The sequence below is a fragment of the Melanostigma gelatinosum genome (assembly GCF_949748355.1).
Source record: "Melanostigma gelatinosum genome assembly, chromosome: 5".
NCBI lineage: Eukaryota > Metazoa > Chordata > Actinopteri > Perciformes > Zoarcidae > Melanostigma > Melanostigma gelatinosum.
In genome coordinates, this window is record NC_136638.1 from 13,250,896 (window position 1) to 13,275,334 (window position 24,439).

At 44.0% G+C, this 24,439-nt stretch overlaps 3 protein-coding genes across 3 annotated transcripts in view; 2 read left to right on the forward strand and 1 right to left on the reverse strand.

Annotated features, from left to right (window-relative positions):
• Positions 1–36: 36 nt before the first annotated feature.
• LOC306777809 (neuropeptide Y receptor type 2-like) lies at positions 37–3,661 on the reverse strand (the record flags this gene model as incomplete). The annotated part of the gene is made up of 2 exons (XM_079269103.1): positions 3,612–3,661; positions 37–1,190 (listed from the first exon to the last, which is right to left on the reverse strand). Exon 2 carries the CDS (start codon positions 1,150–1,152, stop codon positions 37–39), a length of 1,116 nt encoding a protein of 371 aa, XP_079125229.1. The 5' UTR covers positions 1,153–1,190; positions 3,612–3,661.
• Positions 3,662–6,307: 2,646 nt separating this feature from the next.
• trim105 (tripartite motif containing 105) lies at positions 6,308–12,179 on the forward strand. Its single transcript, XM_079268784.1, has 7 exons — positions 6,308–6,396; positions 6,736–7,068; positions 8,213–8,308; positions 10,023–10,256; positions 10,388–10,401; positions 10,509–10,624; positions 10,854–12,179. The coding sequence occupies exons 2-7, from the start codon at positions 6,781–6,783 to the stop codon at positions 11,411–11,413; spliced, it is 1,308 nt and encodes a 435-aa protein (XP_079124910.1). The 5' UTR covers positions 6,308–6,396; positions 6,736–6,780; the 3' UTR covers positions 11,414–12,179.
• Positions 12,180–17,173: 4,994 nt separating this feature from the next.
• flt4 (fms related receptor tyrosine kinase 4) overlaps positions 17,174–24,439 on the forward strand; it is a 37,497-nt gene continuing 30,231 nt past the window's right edge. The window contains exon 1 of the mRNA XM_079268783.1: positions 17,174–17,477. Coding sequence (XP_079124909.1) covers positions 17,420–17,477 — 58 coding nt within the window. The 5' untranslated portion in view covers positions 17,174–17,419. The remainder of the gene's footprint in view (positions 17,478–24,439) is intronic.

The window sequence follows — 24,439 nt, forward strand, 5'->3', positions numbered from 1 at the left end:
ATTCTACAGGCTTTTTTTTTTTTAATTGTGTTATTCTCATACAGCAGTCGGAGGTTGTCCGCCATTACGACTATTCAGAGTCAGCCTTCTTGAGGAGCGTGTCCTGAACGAGCCCTCGGGGTGGAAGGAATCTGGCTTATCCTCACAACGGAAGACCATGAGGAAGCCGTTCCTGTAGTTTTTGTTCATCCACCCATACAGGACAGGGTTGGTAAAAGTCGAACCCATGGCTATGATGTGGAACACTGTGTATATGAATTTGTACTCCTTAAACCTGAGCACCAGGTCCAGATCACTGGCCAGCTGGAACACATGGAACGGCAGCCAGCAGATGGCAAACACCACCACCACCAGGGCCAACATCTTGGTGGTCTTTTTGCGGCGGTTCATGCTGTCGTTGCGGCTGGACGGGCTGATGTGATTCTTCAGCTTGACCCAGATGCAGATGTAAGCGTAACTGATGATGGCCAAAGGGAGAATGTACTGTAGGAGCAGCATCGAGAGGCTGTAGATGACTCCGTCCCTGCTGGTCCCGTGGGGCCACTTCTCAGAGCAGACAGCGATCCGCAGGTTGATGGAAGGGATCTCTTCGTGGCGGTACTCTCTGAAGATGGCCTGGGGTGCTGCCAGGACAGCAGACACAGTCCAGGTGAATGCCATGATGAGGAAGCTGGTGTTCCACATGAGGCGCCGGCCAAGGTGGAAGACGATGCAGCGGTAACGCTCCAGAGCGATGACAGTCATCGTCAGGATGGATACATGCACACTCAGGGCCTGGGCAAATGGCACCATGTGGCACAACGCAGCTCCGAACTTCCACTCATCAAGCAGAGTGTAAACCAGAGTGAAGGGTAAGCAGAGAGTGTTCACCAGGAGGTCTGCCAGGGCCAGGTTAGCTATGAAGAAGTTGGTCACTGTTCGCATTTTTCTGTAGCGAATAATCATGTAGATGACAAGAGCGTTGCCCAGCAGCCCCAGCAGAATGATTAGGGAGTACGCTGTGATCAGGATGATCTGGACTCTGAGGTGCTTGGTGATGTCAGTGTGGAAACCAGGCGGCTGCAAACCCGTGCTCTCGTTAAGTTGAAACCAGGGGTCGGTTTCACCAGCCGCCCCTTCGCTTGTTGTGTTGCATGTGTCTGGTGGGCTCATTTTACCAGTAGATGATAGATTGATGAATGTGCTTACACCTGAGGAGAGAAAATGAGAATTGTTTCCGACACAAGGCAGGTAGAATAGTATTCCTGACATGATATGAAAATAAAGTACACCAGTCACTTGTCTTCACCCGGAGGGTGTGCCATGTGCCCATGCGTAGCAGACATGATCCCTCACTTGTTTCCCATTGCTTTCGCTTGAACACCTGACAAATCCAGAGAGCTGCAACCTTGGTCTCGTTGGTGGCGGGCTGTTATTTTGACCTTCTGAATACCTCCTGGCCCATTATCTCCCTCTCCTTATGCTGTACAATACTGCCTGTCATGTATTCCCATATATGGTCTCCTCAGCAAAGAAAGAACTGCAACGGCTTTGGCAAAATCCAACCTCTAATGAAAATCTGACAAACTGATCAGATAAACCTATTTCATTATCCCCTTCGTAACACCTGAAAAGGGAAGTTATCATTGTAAATGTCGTACTGCTATTAAATCTATTTTGCATTCAACTTGAGAGTAATGAAACAGTGCAATTGAGAAGTTATGAGAATTATCTGATGCATGCAGCCTAATTATTAGAACAATTGCATTGAGGAAGTTGGTGTTCTGAAAAGGCAAGAAAAGGAAATACGCGTCTCAGCAACAGATGGCAAGCAATAGAAAATCAGATGTCTTTGTACACGCTCATTTCAAACACCCTCTAAAAACAGACCATGTTGCTATCTAGAGCGATTGAAGATATTTCCCCGGTGTCCTGTGTACAAGTATTTGTTTGGTTATAACATGCTGTTTTTTTCCAAGGGACATAAGCACCTGCCATTAGGAAGACTAAAGGCAAACAATGAGGGAAGCAATGTAATCAGCAGGAGTCAGACAGTACAAAGCTACATCATTAGAGCCGCCGACTGCTCTCATACACAGTCGGCATCTCATAAAAGTAATATTTAGTGGTTTGCCTAGTTTGCGAAAGAAAGATCAGTGCTGGTCCATGTTACATACCGTATGTTAGTATCTCTCCTTTCAATACTTTCTATAGGTCATTATCTTGACATTTCTGATAATTTAGCTGTGACAGACTGAGAGCTGAATACAGAACACTTTGGTCATGGCATGCATAACAACTATCTCAATGTTTGACTCTTAAGTAACTGTTAAATCTCTGCATCCTCATAAATCAGATGAATGTGAATTACATTGAGTGGTATCTGCCTCAACCAGAGACATTATCCACAAAACACATTTTTAAGTGTTTAAAAACTGGACACTTTGTAGCTTTTGATTGCTTGTCTGAATCAACTTTGCACATTCAACACTCAATTTTGAAAGTTCTCTTCATGAATCACTGAGACAAATTGGAAACCATTTCGTGAGAGGTCATCTATTTGGTGACAGACACTCTTTGGTCGCTATGGGGATCCTGTAGCGGTTTTTTTCACGGACTATCAGACAGTTTATTGACATCTTTGCGTTTTCATTATTTTATTCACAATTGAATATTTTACTGAAATATGGCATAAATTTTACTTGCTGCATGGTTGTGTTGCTTTATTGTCAAATCTATGCTAAATAGATCATATTGTCCTCTCTGCAACTGACTTTAAGCAGCAAAATGGTGTACATTAAAATCATCCAAACAGTCTCTGGGTTCTTTAGGATTTAACTAGAGTATAAAATGTCAGGTGTTTGGCCTAAAGGAGAGGAAAGTTATCATATATATCAAATCTAAATACATATTGTGAGCCACGAAATGACGTACAGGATAACTTAGAAACCACAGGGACCAAATTGTGGTGATGACATTTATGGTGTTGCAGTGCCAATTGACCACTGCCCGCCTGCATCCTCCGTCAGAGCAGAAAGTCACACAGTAACACCCAGCAGACGTTCAGGCAGACTACAGGCGACATGCAATTTGTCAGAGCACCCTTTCTGATCGGCGATGGTAATCCATGATTTGAGGCAAGCTCGTGCCACTGAGGAATCAGTTACCATACACCTGCAGGAGCAAAAAAAAAAAGAAAAGAAAAAACTACAAATAATTTAACCAGATTGTTGTGAACTCTACGCGCTGACATCAAATTAGGAAGAGATATCCAATTCCCAATCAGATATGCATTGATGCTTCGGTCGTGCGTAATTTGTCGCCACTGAATAGCGCGCATTTAAATGTCTCCAAGTGAGCTCTCAAGGCTTATTCAACAACTAGCCAGGTGCAAATCGTTTGCCTCCAACACAAATAGTCAGTACGTAGTTGGGACACTTTTCAAATGCTACTCTCAATCCAAATTACGCACACATAGGCTAACAATTTCAGTAACTACACGTTAAACTGCGCAGAAGAACAGACTATTTAATTTCTGTCTCCTCCGGGATACACACTTATGTCAATAAAGTAGCCTCGCAATATTAATGTAAAGTGCAAAATGAATGGTATCCACACATTAATGGACTCACCTTTCCCACTATATCTCCTTTTGCGAACGGGTCTTCACTGGAGAGCGGCGTGAAACAAAGCTGTAAAATCCCGAAGCTCCTCCCAAACTGTGGTGTCTAGTGCGCATTTTGTGGCTCGACTGTGCGTTCCTGCAGGTTCCACAAAATCCACATCTGTGCCAGGGACCCTCACCAGAGATCTGCGCATTGTCGATCACTTTTCTTTTATGGGGCATCTGTGTATACGTTCTCACCACTGCATTACACATTCAAGATATTTGATTAAATATCACAGAATGTCATTTAAAGTGCCAACCCATTTACGTCACCGAGTTTTCATTTTGTTATTGATTTCCATTTAGTATTCACTCTATTTCCAGGCAGACATTCCATTCTAAAGCCGATTTCTTCATATTCACGTGTGTACAACTTTAAATGAACTTTGGAACAATTCACAACAGGATCGTAAAGCAAATCCTCATATTGCTTTATTTCAGGCTCCACCTCACATGATTTAATTTCAACAATCACATGAGCAGCAATAAAACTAAACTGTTGTGTTGTTGTGCAACAAGCCATTGCTTGTTAATTGCACAATACAAACAGTAGACTTATAGTTAATTTCCTGGGAAGACAAGTTCATCTCACAAGCTAATTTATGAGCGCTCCCATGACGACCCGGAACACTTCATTGAAGTGTGGTGTGTTTGAATAGGGTTTGGTTGGGAATTTAAATCAGTATTTTAATATTCTGGTTCATTGCATTCAACTCCTATGGGGTTTAAATTAATGAAGTTGTATTGTGTGCCTGGATGGAGTCATTCTTTCTCATATAATGTAGCAAAGCTTGAGGTTTGTAGCGGTCAGGGCATTTGTCAAGGTTGATTTTGGTATTGTGCACAGTACAGGAAATTTCCAAGGAAAGTACGACAGAAATCTAAACTTGCCACGAAGCAGTTACCTTGAAATAGATTGAAAAATATTGCAGCAATAAGAAAGAAATGTAAAAAAGCAATTCACATGTATTTGCAGCTCATGACTCTCTTTGAAAAGAGCTTTGTCTGACCTGATGCTTTTTAACCAACTCATAGATGCGGTGTGCATGTCAGTGTCAGGGAGCTGAAACATGCTGTCACTTTAAATTAGACGAACAAAGGAGCGTGAGCCACTGAACCCAATGCTTTGTGATTTTGATAACAGAACAGGATGTCTCCCTTGAGCCTTGTCCATGCATTACCCTGGAGCTGTTGAGAGTTACCTTTCACCATGCAGCTCAGATTTACATTTTATTGGATGATGCAATAATTATCGTGCAAAGATTGACTCAGCAAGAAAGATTCGCCTTATTGATTGGGGCAGGCAGCCTCTCCCCCCTCAATTTATTCTTTCAATTATGGGAGCCCTCTCCAGACCTTCATTTTCACTGGGTCACTCGGCTGTCAAGGTTGACAGTTCCTTCAGCCTGACTTGAATGCGTTCTGGGATTTATGTCCTTGACACAAGCTTGCTTATCTCCCACTGGCTCTGAAAGTGAGGAGGTTTTACAGTGTAGAACATTGTTGTGTTGTGTCAGTTTAAGTTAAACCATAGTTTTACCGTATAGGTCTTTGCATCTTCATTCATCTACCTGTGTTCATATTAATCTACATGGCTAATCTGTAGGGCTCCTCTCCATACGGCCTGGGGTTGTCATGACCCTCTGCTCTCATCTGATCACTGTTTCGGTTCACGTTCTCTGGGAACACTGATGCCACTGATCTGATGCCATAATCAGAGACCGTGGCGTCCTCACGTTGCAAAGCCACATGCTGTTCTTACTCTCTCTCTCTCTCTCTCTCTCTCTCTCTGTCTCTGTCTCTCTCTCTGTCTGGTTGTCTGTCATTTAGTGTGTAGGCTGTGTGAATGAATGAACATGGCATACAAAGTGAGAAATCATTCAAGCCTTTTTGCTCTTAGTGTGTTTCATGTGGAGACTGTTGACCTCATGCACATAACAGCGTTTTCCTTCTTCAGTGATGCAAAATATTGATTTAAAAAGGATGGACTGTGAAGTCTGCAAATGGAAATCTTGAGGTTAACATTTGTGTGAGATGCTCAATCAAATTAGGTGTCCCATCATACCTACCATGAGGCCATGTCCACTGTATTGTATTGTTCAGGGATTAACAATGAGACTAAAAGTCAGGATATCTTCATCTGTGCTGCTTTGACTTCATCCAATCTTTTTAAAAATCTGTCTCTTGTAAGTCTGACAACTTTGTGAAAGTGCATACTAAACTGCTGGAGGGGTCCTTTAAATCATATGATGAAGGGATTTAGTATTTCTCCAACAGAATTATAGTCTTGAAACATTTGCGCTTTGAAACAGTTGTGGAATAATGTAGAGGGATACAACTCACAAAATGTAATCGATCTGTTCAATTGATCAAATTAGAAAACAATCTGAAAATATTCAGAATATAATGGAAGAGGTGACTGGTTTCTGCATATTTATAGCAAGTTAGTGGGAAAATGTAGCTTTTGTTCACAGTAGTGTCACAGATGCTCTCTAACTTCAGTGCAAAGTGAAACAGTAATGAGTGAAGTGGAGAAGAGAAAAAGTAACTGCATTCATTCCATTGACTAAGAATAATGTCCTTACATCCTACTGTTTGATCTGAAACAAATGGACCAATCAAAGGTGCGTTTGTAGCTGGCACATGCGCAGTACGGGTGTTCGTCTTGTTCCAGTTGAGTCGAGAAAGTACAGAGCAAATGGACGGACTTTGAAGTATTCGGGCACTTATTTCTCCGAGCAACAGACAACGTAAGTTCATGAAAGTGTTAACTAGACGTTTATTAAAGTCACCATGTTACATTTGTTTAGTTTTGTGTTGCTTAAAGACGCGGTGTACTGGCTGCTACACGTAGCTATAGCGCTAGCAGTGTCAAAACAAAACGCTGTGCTATCAGTGTTGTAACTCAGAGGGGAGGGGCTCAGCTCACTCTGCTGGATCCAGAATAACTCTATTATGCACAACAGGAAGCTGTTGCTGTGGAGTGTGAACTTTGTTCTTATTTTTATTTTAAATTTCAGCTGACTTAACGACGATATGTCACCCTGCAAACTGTCCTCACAAAGGGAGTGTTTGTCTCTCTCCACCAGGCTTTTGCTTTCACTTCAGCGTGGACAGAGGAAAGCTCCCTCACCATGGCTGCTGCTGCTGCTCCTGCTCCATCCCCCAAAGGCAGCCTGAGAGAGGACCTGACATGTGCCATATGCTGCGACCTGTTCACGGAGCCCGTCATGCTGGGCTGCATGCACCACTTCTGCAGACCCTGCATCTCCAGGTACTGGAGAGGAACTCAGGGGCCCGTGACCTGCCCGCAGTGCCGCAAGGAGTTCAGCTCCAAGCAGTTTCAAACAAACTACCTTGTGACCGCCATGGTGGAGAAAGTCCGGGCCACCACCTCGGACACTTACATCAAGAACCTAGAGGTGAGTTCAGACCTCCACGGATGCTGCTGGCTGCCTTCCATGCCTTTATTGCTTTACTCTGGTCATCTAGAGAGTGTTATTAAAGTCTTTGGTAATCATGTACAAATAACTTTGTACTCCAAAGTAAACCGATCGATTGAAAATGCGCGTTCTGTTGGGTAAATTGAACACATTTGTATTCAATCGGTCAGTCCACATCCGTGTTCATTTCACTGTAGTTCCGCCCTCAACACATATTGCTTGAAGGGCTCAGGGCAAGGTTCACTCTCCACTCCCTTTTTATATTGCTTTGTATGGCAAGATATGTGACTTAACTCCAGCAGGGGAACCACTATACGACGCAAGAACAATAAAACCAACCAGACGAAATGCAGTCACGAAGTCACTCTTGTTATTAAATGTAATTGTTTTTCATACTGTGCCAGAAAGGTGTTTATTTAACTTTATGGTTGTTTAATTTTGGACAATATGTTTATTCACTATCTTGCTGCGAGTCGGATGAGACTAATGATGACACTGCCTCTAGTAAATATAAGGCTAAAGCCAGCAGCGGAGCTGGTTAGCTTAGCATGAAGACTGAAAACAGGGGGAAACCGTTAGCCTGGCTCAGTCCAAAGGTAATGCAATTAACCCACCTACACTTCCTAAAGCTCACTAATTAACATGCTACATCTTGTTTGGTTAATCCATACAGAAACAACAAGGGGTAGTGTTATGGGCCTTTTGTGTCAGACTATGTCTCCCTGTAGACTCTGCTGGATAACTGGCAACCTCATGGAGACTTCAGGAAAGCGTACTCCAACTCTTTCTTACAGGCTGTACTTTGTGCTGTTGCATTGAATTTGCAGGTGTATCTGATATTTTTGCTCAATCCATACTGAGGTTTATTAGACATACATCTTTCAGTCAAATGGCTGTTTAATGCAACAACAGCACGATCCTCAGAACGTACCATCGAGTTGTCTCGACCGAAACTGAACATTTGAAGGGAGCAGTGTTTATTGCAGGGCTGTGTTTCTGGTCACTCAGTGTTCAGCATGTTTACAGTTGTTTATGAGTTCCTTGACGCTCTGCTCAGGCTGTCTCTCTCTGCGCGTTGGTGTTTCTGTCTCCACACTGATTTGATGTGCATATTGCTGTACAGAAACAACTGAAAGAGACTTTGGAGAGTCGTCGCCTGAAGAGGGAGGAGTTCATCAACAGCATTCGCAGAGACAAAGACAATACGGATACCATAAAGGTACACTCGTCTGGGGAACTCAAGGGGGGGGGGGCAGCACTTAACAGATAACAATGCACATGAAACTCCCTAATGGCTGTTTGCAATATGTCGTAGTGCAGTGGTGCCCACACTTTTTCGGCTTGCGAACTACTTTTAAAATGACCAAGTCAAAATGATCTACCTACATTAAAAATGCTGAATATCTATTTATTTATTTTTATATATATATATATATATATATATATATATATATATATATATATATATATATATATATATATATATATACTGAGTATACTTTATATTTACAATATATGTTGGCGTACCTTGCATAACTGCATGAACCCTCATGGCACAATACAATTCTGTACATTGTTGGTCGTTCCCTTACTCTGATGACTTGCACTGAATGGATTGGCCAGAGTTGCATAGTCCTGACAGGAGCTGCTGGTACCGCCTCAAGCAGACTTCATATGATCATCAGTCATGGTGGAACGGTGTTTGGACTTAATGTTCTTCATGTGGGAAAAGGCTGACTCACATAAATGAGTAGAGCCGAATAATGCAGTCAAAAAGGTATCATATTTCCTCATGTTTGGGTACTTTTCCTCTGTGAGGAAACTGTCCATGAGCACTGGACTTCAGCTGAATGTCAGCTTGCAGTGTCAACATCTCATCCTCCACTCCAGACGAGTTCAGGTGAAACAGCGTTGACATTTTTGATGCGAGTAAATCAACCTCAATATCTTCCCGAAATGTGCAGCACATTGCAGCTGGCTCGAGTAAAGCAAAGTCTCGAAAGCGTTTTGTCAAACTCTGACAGACACTTGTCAATCTGCTCTGTGTAGTGTCAAGTTACGCACACGCCTTCCGCTGAGTCTCCAGTTCTGACGTGAATTTTTGGAAGTTTCCCAAATCACGGCGCTCCAGGTTTCGCTTCTTTAGAACTATATTGGAAGGCTAACTAATTAGCTCGGCGGAGTTTTGCAGTAGCTCGCGGGGTTGACCGCGCATACGTGGTGACCCGTGTGTTAGAAAATCAAGTGGCGAATGCCATGCGGACATCTCATTTTTTTTGAATGCCGGCCGCACTACCTCCGCGATCGACCGGTCGGTCGCGATCGACGTATTGGGCACCCCTGTCGTAGTGTGTATATATGGTGGTGTTTGCAGATGGCGGTAAGTGACAGTTTGTGCTTTGAAATGTAAAGAATAATGGTCTCGTGCGTGGGTGCATGAATGCCTTTCTAACCTCTGACTGTGCATTACCTATGCATAGGCAATCCATACTTTACAGTCATATTCCTACATGACCATCATTTGCTCCAGCAGAAAGACCCAGTTCATCAAACACAGCCCTTTTAAATTAAGCGTGTAATTGCTAAAACAAGACACATTACACCGTGTGACAAACCGTCACAGAGGCGACAGAAAGATAGAAACATCTCATTTGTGTGAGACAGATGGAGGATAAGTGCTTGAGTTTAGTTTTGCATGCTGTGCAAGAGATGACGAACAGGAAATCCCTCCTCGCTTTAACAATCTGTATTTGTTTGACACACGTAGATCTTAATGCAGAGTGTAGCTTCAGTACCGCTCGTTTGTCTCTCTCTGGAGATGTGTACTCTTGTGGAAGCTCTTCCAGAGGTTTATTGGAACCAGCCAACGGCAGCAAGATGCTAAATGATGTCCACCCTGTAACATCCGCCATTTTTCCCCCCCCGGTCTCAAGAGAGTCGGAGCAGATCTGCAGGCTCACGTCAAAGGGGAATTCAGAGCTCTCCACCTGATCCTGCACGACGAGGAGACCTGCGCGCTGGAGCAGCTCAGCAGAGAGCAGGAGCAGGAGCTGGAGAAAGTCCAGCGCCACCTGGAGGCCACGGAGCTGGCGGTGCGGGAGCTGGAGGACGATATGAGAGCGCTACAGCAGGCCAGCGCTGCCCCCGAGAACATCATGCTAGCCGAGGTGAGTTTGTCTGAAATGTGTTGATGCCTCAAAGTAGCTGTGGATGTGTAGATCACACCTGAACTTTTAATAAACCCCGGAGTGTTGAAACTGTTTTTATGTGATTTTCTCTTTCATTTCCTTCTCTCCAGCTCCCACAGCTGAGGTAAGTGTCCATTTCGGTGTTATGACTGACTGATTTCTACCTCAATTGTGTGTCATCTGTGCTGAGAATGAAGGACCCTCACTAAACACACTTTCCCCCCCCAACAGGCCATGTGTGCAGGTGGATATTGCCCAAGAGTTTGATACAAATGCTTTCAGCAACAAATACATGGCCCCATTACAGTACATCACATGGAGAAAGATGTTCAAGTCTTTGAATCCAGGTAATTCCCTCTGTGACGTGCTTTATTAGAAACACAAAAGACTTGTGCTAAAATCCTCAGCGATGGGAGTAATTATAGGAGACATTACTATTGTTATATAAAGATGTTGAGGCGGTAACAGAAGGAGAGTGATGACACCATTGGTCCACCGATGGGATTTATTTTCATTTCAAAATGGGACACGCTGTAGAGTTTTATTACCATTTTAATGGATTGTTTCACCCCAAAGGTCCTTCCCCGCTAACGTTCGATGTCGACACGGCACACCCGAACATTCACGTCTCCAGGGACAAAACCGCGGCGATGGAATGTGACGTCACCATCCCGCATATGGACCACGACAAACGTTTCCTGCAGTGCGTCAACATTTTGGCCGCCCAGGGCTTCCAGTCGGGCCGACACTACTGGGAGGTAGAGGTGGGATCCAAAGCCAAGTGGGACCTGGGCGTGGCGTCCGAGGCCGTAGACAGGCACACTCGGATTAAGCTGAGCCCCGAAAGCGGCTACTGGACACTGCGGCTGCGCAACGGGAGGGAGTACTCGGCCGGCACGCAGCCCTGGACGAGGCTGCGGCTCGGCTCGTCCCCTCACAGGCTCGGGGTTCTCCTGGACTGCGAGGAGAGGAGGGTGTCCTTCTACAACGCCGACAACATGAGTCTGCTCTACTCGTTCACCAACGGGCCGCGGGGCAAGGCCTTCCCCTTCTTCAGCCCGTGCATTAGTGACAGCAGTCAGAAACCTCCGCCTATCAAACTCCTCCACCACCCGCCTGTCGCTCTGTCTTGCTAACAGGAGTGCAAGCTAATGAAAAGCGTTTCAGTATGCAAGAGCTGCCTATTCACGTAATCACTTTTTGTCACAGTTCTGCCATTGTGCCCATTGTGGTTTCTGTATCGCAAGAGTTTGAAGATTGTTTTCTTATTGTCCATGCTTTAATGATCGGATATATATGCATCTATTTTCTATCTCAAATGAACCCTAAAAGCTCTCGACATGTTATAAAAATTGCCATATTCATAGAACTGCTGCATTCAACCATTTGGGGTTGAATACAGTGCAGCTTGGATGCATCACGGTTTCATTTTCTTCACTGTTCATACAAATATCTGAGCTAGATGAAGATGGTTGACAATGATACTCTGCATAATTGTCTCTCAGACTCTCCTGAGGCTTCGCTTGTGAAAAGGTCTTATGGTCACCCCTGACCTCAATCATCATGAAGCAATGGTTCACGTCACTGTGAGGTTTTACATTAGATGAAATGGTTCTTCGTGTTTTATGCAATAGTATGAAATTAAAGTTTTTTTGCCTTTTTTTAATTTCAGATGTTTTATGATTAAGTTGTAACACCCAGATGTGACTTCACAACAGCTTATGAGTTCTTCAGATTCAATCATGCACCTCCTGTTGAGTTGTCATTATGTGTTACACGTGCATGGATTTGAACATATACAATGTACACTTTCTTTATTGCTCAAGTTATGATTGCATGTCAGCTACATGTTCTGTCATTTCCTGATAAAGGCCCAAACAATATCTGTAAAACCTGCTGATGCAAGTAATAAACCAAATCACTTTTTCTTTATTAAATAAACATTGTCTTTGATTCTCTGCAGCTGTGACACTGCACTCTTCCATGACCTCACTTGAAATAATCAAGGATGTTATTAAGCATCATCAAAGCAGAACGCGCGGCTGTGAGTGCACCAGCCGTCAAGAGTAGGCGGGCCCTGGGTTATCTTCACAACCACACTAGAGCACTGACGTCCTGTTTCCTCCTGCCAGGTGAAAGGTCGTATAAACAGAGGGACAGTGGGCTGCCCGACGGGCCTCTGGAGGGGGGGGGGGGCATGCCGAAGCAGGATGCTGCTGCCTCCTCTGCAGATTGTAAAAGTGGCACAATGAGCTGTCCCAGAGGGGGACCCATGCGCTTCCTGCTCAGCAGAGTGGGTGCGTTTATGACTCGCTTACAACACTAGACACTCACTTTGACCCATAAATGCAGATTAAAGTCAACTCAATCTGAATTGAAGAGGGCTTTTACTTTATATGAAATCTGAAGAGATTATGAGGAGGTCCTTCATGTGTGTGGTTGCTTTTGGACCCCACGTCCTCTCTGGAAAGCTCTTTGTTCTGCTTGGTTGAAAGAGGATATGTAACTAAATATTTCAGTATTTTTAAATTGTGGTGGGTAGCCTCATTACGGTTAGGTTCATAAACTGCACGTATCAATATTTTTATATCACAGATGGGGAAATGGGGAGTTTTATCTCACAACTCTACAGTTCCCCTCAGCTCTACAGAGCACATTAGTGTTTTTTAGGGTTTCGGTTCACCACTCTCATCATCTTTGTCTTTAACAGCAGGCAGTTCTCTCCAGCAAAAAAAAGCTCTTAAAGAAATGCATCACCCACTACACCGTTTGTATATCAATTACCCACCCATTGTTCCCTGGAATTGTTGAATAAATCTTTGTTTTTCCCTCATGCCCCCACAGCGAACAAAGAGAAAAGTCTTGATTTGAATTTAAGTAAATGGTGGAGACTTGTGCAGTATAAATCCTAGGGGTGGGAATCACCAGAGGTCCCGCAATACGATATTATCACGATACTGCGATATTATCACGATACTGCGATATTATCACGATACTGCGATATTCTGAGTATTGCGATACCATAGGCCTATATTGCGATTTATTACTTTTTTCAACTTCAAATTATGTCCCCAAAGGAAAACTGTCAACATATTTTATCTCATAAGATAAAGTTTTCAGTCTGTTCATCTCACGTCAATCATTTTTATTGCAGCAGAATATGATTGTCAAGCAGACAGACTGACCAACAATGTCATAAATGTTGCATGAACCTGACAAACTGAACTGTTTGTATTGCTACAGTCCAACTGAACTAAATGCAAACGTGTGGACTCAGTATATGAACTATAACTTATACAAGTAGGATATACGAGTTATGTAACTCAGTATAACTTGTGATGCGTGGATGTCGAGGGCAGAGAGACAGTTATGCGCTGCTCTCTCCCCATGAGCCGGCTACTGTTGGCAGATTTAACCCCGTTGTGAGGCCAGATGTCTCTATCTTTGCTTTGACCAACTTCCTACCAATCACGCTGACCCGGGACCTTTGCTGACCTCACCAGAAAACAACTCAGCACCATCTAGTGGAATGAAAAAGCAATTGATTTGATTTTTCTAAAAAAAAACAAAAAAACGTTTTTTTCCCCCCCACCCCTAATAAATCCAAGTCTCATTTATCCAGTCTCACACTTGCGCAGTCTGAAATGTTTTAAATAAAGTTTTAGCAAAAATGAAACATGGCCTCCGATTACTTCAATTCATGAAGACTTTTCTCAATTTTTTGATTCTTCGTTCGCCGCTGAAGCATGCAAGTTTTCTTCAGAATTCAAGGTAACCCGGGGTGTGTAATCCACATACAAATGGTCATTTTGTGGGTGAAGTATTCCTTTACTAAAACCCACTGTACCTTACCTGCCCAGCCCAGCACTAGCTGCTGAACATGACGCATTTAGCTACGAAGGAGCCCGATATTTTCATCAGGAGTTGGTGGAGACCAAAACAGAACTAAAAGGAGAGTGCATAACAAACTTACATTCGTCTGGTGGACAGAAACACCACTCCAAATGAATGTCTCTCCGTATCTGCTGAATACAAACAGCCTACCGTTTGCTGACACATTTGCTATATCAGCTTTATATGGTGATAATATATTAACGTTGTGTGGTTCTGCTGCCCTCAAGTGCCAACGAAAAACAATTAAAACAGCTTCAAATTAGGTTCGGATTGTGTAGAAATGCTCTGTTTAAATTAAGCTCCAGATTCCATTTGCTCTAAACTGACTCAGCACATTAGCTTTTTAAGGCTAGTTCGTTGGTAAATCATTTTCATGCCAGCCCTGCTCCTTCTTCTAGGCACAAAGCTAGCCATAACAGCTCACCGATAGTGAACACGACCTACAACTGATGTGAAATGTTGGCTGCCTCAATCAAAACACAACAAAGACCCTCTTCAACAGTGACAGCTATAGTGGCTTGGCAGAGTGCGGTGTTGTGCACAGGCCCATGGGCACTGACTTCAGTGAGAGAGCGAGCGGGGCAGCATGCGCTCTCCACATCCTTCCTATAGTAGCTGCGGGTCCGTAATGTGTTTCCTGACCCGAGGATGGGCCGGATGGAGTGCTGGCACTTCAAGGACGGGTCCTTGAGTCCGCAGTTGTCTCTCAGGAGCCAGCGGGATTCTGAACTGAAAACTTTTCGTCTGACACAGCAGGGGCCATGGTGCTATCCAGCATGAGGGCTGTTGTTTGTTATCACTGGGTGTCTGAATGACTCGCCTGGATGCTTATGTGTGCAGTTTATTGTTACATTGGCGGCTCAAGTGTTTTCACGTCTCTCTGAAATGATCTGTTTTATATTCATAATGAGATTTGGTAACTCCCTGGACGTAGCTTGGTTAGGCTATCAACACAATTTAGTGTGTTTATGTTCGTCTGAAGCCGAGGGCGCTGCGGGGCTGAAACCAGGGGAACATTTTAATTACAACCATTCAATCACAACATTGTGCTTTCAGGTCAGATAGGTGGATTCCCACATGCCCACAAAAACACGCAATGATCCTTTGACTCCCTGTTATTAGGCACACTCCTGATGTCTGGTTCTCCATGAACTCCTCTAGAGTAACAGCATAATCATGTTGAGAAAGAAACATTGTTTTCTCATTGACAGCTGTTTGGTCAGTGTTCAACAGTTCTGATGGCTCAGTTAGGAAGGAATCTGGAGTACACTAGTGTTCTTATTGTTGCAATGTTCCAAGAGGAGATAAAGCATGCTATTGATTTTACGGCACAGTTGATTGATTACACTGGCTTGAATGTGCATTGCTGGTCCTTCTGATTTATTCATCTGGGACGATTAATAAATGAAACGCACAGCTGCATCCGACACGCTATCTACGTGCTCTATCACCCAAGTTCACAGCTCTGGCACTCCATTTGACTTTTAAAAAAATGATTTCACAGAGTGCATGCCACACAGGTTTTCAATTTCCAAAATCCCTCTGTGTAAAATAGAACAGGCTGATGGCAGCTCACTGTGGGCATGTTGTGCTCTTAGTACATGCTTTTCATCCACACTCGCTGAGCAGGAGGGATGTGTGTGGGTGGTGGGGGTTAACAGGGTTTAGACAAGGCTGGAAGAACCCGACGCAGTTTAGTTTTATTGGAGGCATCATTGCATCTGACCCTTCGGAAGAATAATTACACACTCCTGATAGTGAGCTACTCCCAAGGCACCTATGCTCAGCTGTAGTTTGGAAGAAAGAGAAGATCATTTTCCTACTCAAAATGAATGGCCGACATTTGGCCCCGAACAGATACAATTGCATATTTATGGTGTCAGAAGAATTGGATGCCAGACATATTATTTTGTCGATGAAAGACAGCCGACCAAAGGAGAACATATCATGTAATCGTCTTCTAATATTCCTGTGGTATTTTGTGCACTTCCTTGGTCATACTGCTGCGCTCCGGTGGTGGCTTTCAGAAAATCTGATGGTATTGGGATTATCTGATGAGCTTTTGATTGGATATCAGGAGGTATTTAAATGGCTTGAAGGGAAACCATGAAGGGAAAATCAAACCGTTCTGCACTAAAGCAAGAAACGGAAATCCACAGCTCCTTTACAGCCGTTTGTGGCGTTCTCATTGTACTATGATGCTTTACTTTAGTAGCAATACACAGTGCAAGTAAAAGTCCTGCAGTCAACACCTTGAGTTAGGGTCAAATTTACTCTCAGTTGTCAAAAGTAAAAGTTCTCATTGTGCAGTGAAATTCTCCCTGTGAGTGTTTTTACGATTATATATGATGTTTCTGGATTAATAATAACGCTGCATTAATGTGTATGTTGCAATTTACTGCTGCAGATGTTTATGGTTGAGTTTCTTTGAACTCCTTCAGACACTGTTGGCTAGTTTAATCTATACAGCCACACATCATATTCGATAAGATCATCATATGTTTGCAGCTGTCCTGTGAGAACCATGTATCTCTAAACTTTCCATGAGCTCAGAACAACAGCCCTTTGTGATGACGTGTTTTCCATCTAATCCAAGGGGGATTGAAAAGTAACTGAAGCTCTCAGACAAATGTGACCAAGAAGAAAGTACAATATTTGCCTCTCAGATGTAGTGGAAGGTGCATGCAATGGAAATACTCAAATGAAGTACAAGTACGTCAATCTTGTACTTAGTGTTTGAACAAATCAGTGGCATTGCTGCCTATACAATGTCATTGATGATCACTATGGGTCTTTAAGCCTGAGGGTGAAATGAATGGGGTGTTGCAGGAAAGGGAGTTTGTCATGGACACACACACACACACACACAAACACACACCCCTCCAATTCAGTTTGTTTTATGCACTGGATGGCCGAGTGTGCATGCGCTCCTGTCACGAGTAAAGGAAAGGGAAATCGTTTTAAATCCCATTGAGTGCCTTGTCCATCCTTTTGGCTGAAGAAAAGACGTTGTTTTTCCCCTTTTCCTCAGCACTTCGGCTCTGCCCTCTCTGTGCAGAGTAGGCTACAGACAAGGCATCGATTGGCCGAGGTTCACCTGAGTCTCCCCACCAACCCACGGACATTCATTCAAACCACCTCTCCGCGGTCTCCAGCAGTATTAAATGTAACGAGTTCATTTCTTTCTTTTTCATTTTTTATAATAAACAGCGCTCAAGCTTCTGCGCGTCTGGACCGGAGATCTGGAGATGAAGACAGACTTTACGCTTTTCTGTCGGACTTTGACTGGAATAGCATACGCCGCAGGTGAGGAGACTTCTATGAGTCTGAACGTTTTCAGCGCGTCCCTTTTTCTTTACGAGGGGACAGGTCGAGCTCAGTGTTGTGCTGACACTGACTTTCGGGAAATAATTGTTTGGAGTTTTATTTCCAGCGTCGCAAAAGTTGTATTCGCGTTAATCTGCAGTGGAACTTAAGTTTATACATGTTTTCTGTTTGATTCATTGTAAATGGAGTGGGATATTTCTACATTTTTGTAACTAATGCACCACATTCAATCCAAAAACATGAAATCCCTCCAGGTTATAGTCTGCTTTGAAAACCCCTTTCTGTTTGCAGTCAGTGCAGCGCGGATTTTCTTCATGTTCATTTATCACTCATACCTGATTGAGGTTTTTGTTTCTCAATACGGGACAGAATTAATAAGTCTACATGCAGATAGGCACTAGGGGGAGGCATGCTGTTGTTGTGTTTGACAAAGAGGCAGCTGTTAATTGATGATGCTAAACTCAGAAGAAGGAACATAAATGTAAGATTCTGTCTAATATGTGAAATCTGAGTGACTTTACCAGACTTGTATGGAGGTCACATTTCAGAGGCAGAGTGGGAGGAGAGCTGTCTTGCCTGGACTGACATGTGGAGGAAGAGGGGGGTCAGAGTGGTCTTTTTTTTAATGAAATAGTATTTGTGCAAAGCCAGAGGAAGGTGAGAGAATGTCACTTGCGTCCAGTACAAACCAACTTTGTTTGAAGAACTTTGGGGTTACTCTCAGCGTGATCGGCCTCCACAAGTGCTTTTAGTCCCTTGTGTGTGTTGGTCTAGGAAATGCATTCAAACTGAGACTGAATAATCTGAAGCACATTGTTGTCGTGTCAAATAATTGAATCAAGGCCCCCTGAATTACTCTGTTATCTGGCAGTGTGGCTGAGATTGTTTGCATTTTTACCCTGAATGACTGAATGTGTATATTTGAGTTGTTCTTCACTGATTGCTGTGGAACAGCTGTTCATGAAGAACAGGGGATTGTGAGGGGCAGTCACCATATGGCTGAATCTCGACTCCGGGGTGGAGGGATGGCGCTCGCTGCTGTGCTGGGTGGGTTATGTACATTTGTAGGAACAGAGCAACAGTGGCTGTTCTTTTTCCAGAGAGGAATGGGGACTAATTGCAGTACAAAGTCCATTTAAGGGGAATCACTGCCCTCAGTAATGGGAATGATAGATTTTGTAATGTGCGACGAATTGAGTCCGAATTCGTCTGTCGTCTTTTTCTCATGAGTCCACGATGACTGACACGTCTCGTCACACAAACCTGATGTTCCCATTGGCGAATGTGCGGTCTTACCTGTTGAAGGACTCATTGCCACTTTTAGTTCGACCATACAGAGCCCCCCACCTTTCTCAGTCGATGCTCAACATAAAGGGGAATCTAAATATTTCAGAACTATCCTGGAGGCTTTCAATTCAATTACAGCCTCACAGTATGTAACTGTGAGAGTGCCACAATAAGGTGGAGCGGTGAGAGACAGGGGCCATGTGCTGGCCCACCACCTTTTCAGATTGTAATGAACATGAACGCAGAGCATGACACATCTCCAAAATAGAGAGCATGCACCTTGAACGCAGCAATTCATCTTTTGTCTGTTCTTAACCTTCTTAACCCCCAAATATCTTTCATAATAACACTACTGATTTGGAGTCGTATGCAAGCATGATGAGCACACTGTCCCATTATGTGTTCGGAGCGAGCCAGCCCAGAAGTCATTGTCATTTTGGGGGCGGGTGTCATCATTTACGCAGCAGCTGCATTGCTGGAGCTTCAAGGTTTCACCCCGAGCCATTTTCTACCATCTTCCTGTCACGCTATGTCTCTGGTCTGAATTACGGTAGTTCCTAAACATTAATTACCCAGCTAGAAATCCTGTCTTTAAAAAAAAAAAAGAAGACATCTACTATTGAAATGAATTGTGAATCACTGATTCATCTCCTCTTAATTTCCTTGTTTTTGTTGAAGCATAATTGGCTATTGAAAACCTTCCCAGTCACATATGAAAGCAGTGAATGTCGTTTTTCCTTCTTTTTCTAAAGCTGAGCTTTGGAGCCGAATGGTTTTTGGCTTACTTTGTGTCTTGGGTGCAGAGTGTTGATGTTGCTGTTAGCAGAGTGTTTTCTGTACGCATACCTCTGCTTGATCAGATCATCCCAGAAATTTGACTCTCAACTCTGGGTATTATTGTAGTCGTCCACTTATAGAGGTCGAGTTGTTTTAGCCAACAATAGCCCCCTATCCTCTGCGCTAATCTCAGGTTCTCAGATTCTGAGGTGCGGACCCTCGGTGTCTGTCCGGGCATATCTGGTTCTGTCAGCTGGAGAGCAGCTCGGATGTGAGAGGAATGCCGCTGCTGCTCCGTGTGGGAAGCTCTCTGCAGTAAAGTCCAAATAAATAGGGAGTCCGGTGCCTCACTCATCACTGGCATGAAGTAGCGAGGCCCCATGGGCATTTGTATGTCTGGTCACTCACTTTCTCATCATGCTAAAGCGCCAACACCCCAAATATGACTAGAGCTGAGAGATAAGCTCTTTCAACACCAGGAATCTGCAGCAAAAGCCAAATATGTGTCGGAGTTGGTGTTAGATAGTTGATGAAAACCATCTGTGGTATTTATGTTTTCATATTTCTGACCCCTCCATGTTTTCTGTGCCCAGTTTTTAGCAATGCTAGCTGCACGCTAGCTGCCTGGCTCTAGGTGTGGCAATGTGTCTCCGCAGGCCGTTCCACGACTTTGGTCCAGACTGATATATCTCAACAACTGGGCGGATTGCTATGCCATTTCATACGGACATTCAATTTAATCCGACACATTTGTTGATCCCTGGACTTTGTCCCAAGCACCACCGTGAGGTTTACATTGTTGTCTTTTAGTTAAGTATCTTGATTGCCATAAGCTTTACAGATATGGTGCCCAGAGGATGAATCCTCTTTGGTGATCCCCTGACCTTCCATCTGGAGCCACCATGATGTTAACATGTGTGTTTTTTAGTGAAATGTCTTCCCAACCATCAAATAAACACAGACATTTATGTTCCTCTCAGGATGAATTGTTAAACTTCGGTAATCCCTTAACTTTTCATCTAGCGCCATAATCAGGTTGAAATGTGTTCAGTATTTCGGTTTCTGACTGACTACCTGCAAAACTGTAATGACGTTCTCATCAGCCACAGCTAGACTTTGTGCTTTGTGGTGATAAGCAAATGCACCAGCATCTTAACATAACGCTGTGCCCAAGTACAGCCCTGCATAGCTGCTAGCCCGTTTTCAGACTCTTAGTTGTGCTAGAAAAGAGCTGTTTTGTTTGACGTAATAAAAAGTGTTAATAGTTGGCCACTCTCGAAGGCAGGCTGAAATGCTGGCCGTCATAGAGAGCGGGGAGATGTGATATGATTTGAATAAGGGATAAAGCATATTATCACACAGCAGGCTCCAACAATGTCAAAGTTTGTTCGCATTCTTAAAACACTCAACCGGAATAATTACCATGCACAGGAGGTTCAGCCGATTGATTGTCTTTCTCTCTGCCTCCCTCTCTGTCCTTTCTATCATGGTCACATACGCCTGAGTTTCATACTGCAGCCATCAAGCAAATGCATTTTTGTGAGCACTTGAGCTACAACTCAATAAGTAAATTAACATATGCATGAATGGGTAGTGTGCACAATTAAAAAATGCTTTTACCGAGAAGAAGATGACATTATGTCACTGCTGCTCGCTGTGACGGGAAATGATTAGGAGGACTGCTGCACATTCTTCTGCTCAGCTTACATCTTGGTGAATCGGATTGCATTTGACAGGGAGGCGGGTTTATCAACAAATTAGGCATTCCGGAGTAATTAGGGATTTTGAACACACAGCTGTTTATGACAGGTGCTGAAACATTTTCTTGACGTGCTAATGCAAGGCCGATTACATGAGATTCAGCATCTGTAAAAGCTGGTGAACAGTTACTGTCAGTATAGCGTTGACAGACACCAGAGAGAAATTGCTTTGTGACATCTATCTGTTGGCTGATCACCCGACACACGTTCTGAAGGCAGAAACTGGATCCTGGGACACGGTGGCTGTTACATACAACAGCACTCCAAAGGGCTTGCGTTGCTAAGAAACAAGCATCATTTAGAGCACTTATCATTTCAACGAGAGCCTCCATTGCTATTACGTTCAAATTGCTACTCAGCCTCAGGCAGATGCGTGCGTATAGGTGTAGAGTATTTCATCGGTCACTCCTACCTCTTGCGTTGGGATTGGAGGTCGCTTGAGGTTCGTGGGAAAGAGTCCATTGGCAAAGCCTGCGGAAATTGCCATCTTCCCTCCCTCTAGGCAATCAGCACCATAATTGTTGACCTGGCACTCCCTTGTTTTCAACGGCAACTTAAGCTTCCGCAGTGATTTATTTCACTGGGACATCTGACACGGCAGCAAAGACTTGTTTATGACCTGAATCTCCAGGAAATAGGTAACAAGAGCAGTAATAGGGCTCCTCAAAGTTTGGCCTCTGAACAGTCGCAGCACGAGTTTTAGGAGCGTGCAGGCCATCACAGCAGGCGTGGACTTGGCTACATTTTGGCATTTGCTTGTACTAAGTGAGATGTTTTAGATGTTTCTCGACATAAATGTCATTGCCAGGAGCCAGAACAAAGCATTTACAAGAGTGCCAGAATGTGTCTGATATCCCTCTCAGCAGGGGAAACCATTTCTCAAAGATAAAAATGATGACATGCAAAAAGAAATGGAGGAAGAGCTTGAGTTGTCCGGTGTGCCTGTGAGGCATACAGGAAGATTTAGTCAGGGACAGAGGTTTTAAACATAGGAAGCTGGACCAGATGGCTTGTCGCCGCATCCTTAATTTCGCACTCCTCCTCTGGCAGGATGTTGGAAAGGCCTAACTCCCCTAATAGTCCAGAGGACAGGGACGTAGTGAATGTCATCCTCCTCTGTAGTAACAATGAAATCAAAGCCGGGCTGCCAGTCAGTCCGTCGCCTGGCTTTGGCCTGGCCTTGTGTCCAGATGACAGAGGAAGTGGACTTTATTTCTTTCAGGGAGAGCGAGAGAGAGAGCGAGAGAGAGCGAGTGAGTATGGAGCAGCCTGAGGCCGGCTGACTCCACATCCAGAGTGCAGGTCTGCTCCATGGCCTGCATGGCCTCCCGTCCGTCGCCGGACACACGGGGCTATTTCAGAGTTCCTCGGCCTTGGTCCTTTGCCAGATACTGGGTCACGACAACTGTAGCTGTTCTGTCACCTACACGTTGCTCTTTAAAAAAATGGGCATCACATTTGCTGTCTCTCTGTTTGCTGTGTGAGACAAGTGAGTTTTTATTTAAGTCTCCATTGAAGGAATGTCACAGCTGGCATTTCCAGGAGTTTCACCCATTTGTTTTTGACAGCGTATATAACCAGAAAGCAACAGCACAAGTTCCTAATTCCAATTCCTATATCTGTGAAAACCCGTGTCTGTTTTTTGAAGGACTCCCACGTCGCATCCTGAGACTCTGAGAAAAAGCTTTTTTTTTGTTTACACAAGGTTCCTCTCTTCCTGTTCCTGTCATGTGACTGATCAGAGCCCAACAACTGACGGCAACATCTCCTTCACCGTCCATGAAAAGGGGAAGTGGGAGAAGCGCAAGCATGATAAAGAAAACAGGAAATATGAAAAACCAGTTAAAAACATTGCGCTGCCTTTCACGCGAGCTTTAAATGTGCCGTGTGTCGTACTTGCGCTCATGTGTACCTTTGATGCTCTTGACTGCCTCCTGCCTCGTATCTGTCTGCTTGTCAGAGAAGCTTTACATTTTGAACTGGCTCAGAGTGCCTAATGGCTGCTTTGCGTCTTCCTGTGTGTGTGTGTGATTTATCTTTAGTCAGCAGGTGGCCTCCATAGGCTGGGCAGTCCAGTTCCAGCACTCCCTGACTGTGACAAAACCAGCAGTATGAGCCATGAACAGAGCTCAGCAAAGCATGAGATGAACTTGCACGCAGAGGCATTTCAATCGGTGAAAGATCTACTGCACTGTACATACCACTGTACTCCCACTACAAGAGCAATTCTGCAGTTCAATGTGCCATAACTCCTCACAAAACAAGCACATAATACACCCAAATAGCAAATATCATGACCTCTGTAACTCTGCAGAGCTTTTAGTTGGAAATAAGTTTCCTAACATGTCAACTTATTCCTTTCATTTTGGGGCATTTTGCCTTTGTCCACTGGCTGCATGGACAAAAAGGAGATAAGACAATTATGTACCATGCATCTTCAACCGCTCAGCCATCTTGACTGATTTTGCAGAGAATATAAGCATGACAGGAATCTTCAGCTTCACCTTGCATTTGCACATATTTTCAGAAGGTTGCAATCGTCCGAAATGAATTGGGTTGACATTATTTTTGTCAGCTTTTCTCATACCTTTTATTTCGTCTTATTTTGCAGCACTGAATTCTTGCAAATGACCTGCAGACCTCTGCGCCTCTTCGCATCCTCTCCCTTCAATAAATAAAGAGCTTTACTGCTGATGTTCCTCCGGCATGCTGTTTGAACACTTCAATTGACAAGTAGCCAGTCGCACATCTTTCCTGCCTGTCAAGCAGGAATGGGAAGCTGACCCATCAAAGTGCAGCCTGACTCACATGCTGTGTGAAGAGAACCAATTGTCCTTGAAAAATTCGGACTTCTGGCACTTCTCTCACATCTGGCCCTTCCACCATGACAGAGGCATGCAGCACAGAAAAGGCAGAAAGACCAGCTGTGTGTGTGTCCAATGTAGCCATATATGACCGCTGTCACATGGTTGGCATGTTTCAACTCTTTTCACTGCCTCATCCTTATCTGAACTGCATTGAACCAACCAAAGCTCTTATCATTCCCTCTCTTTTATTGCTTCTTTCAAACTAATATAAGCCTGAAAAGTTTTTTTTCGGCCACTCAAACCTTGATGT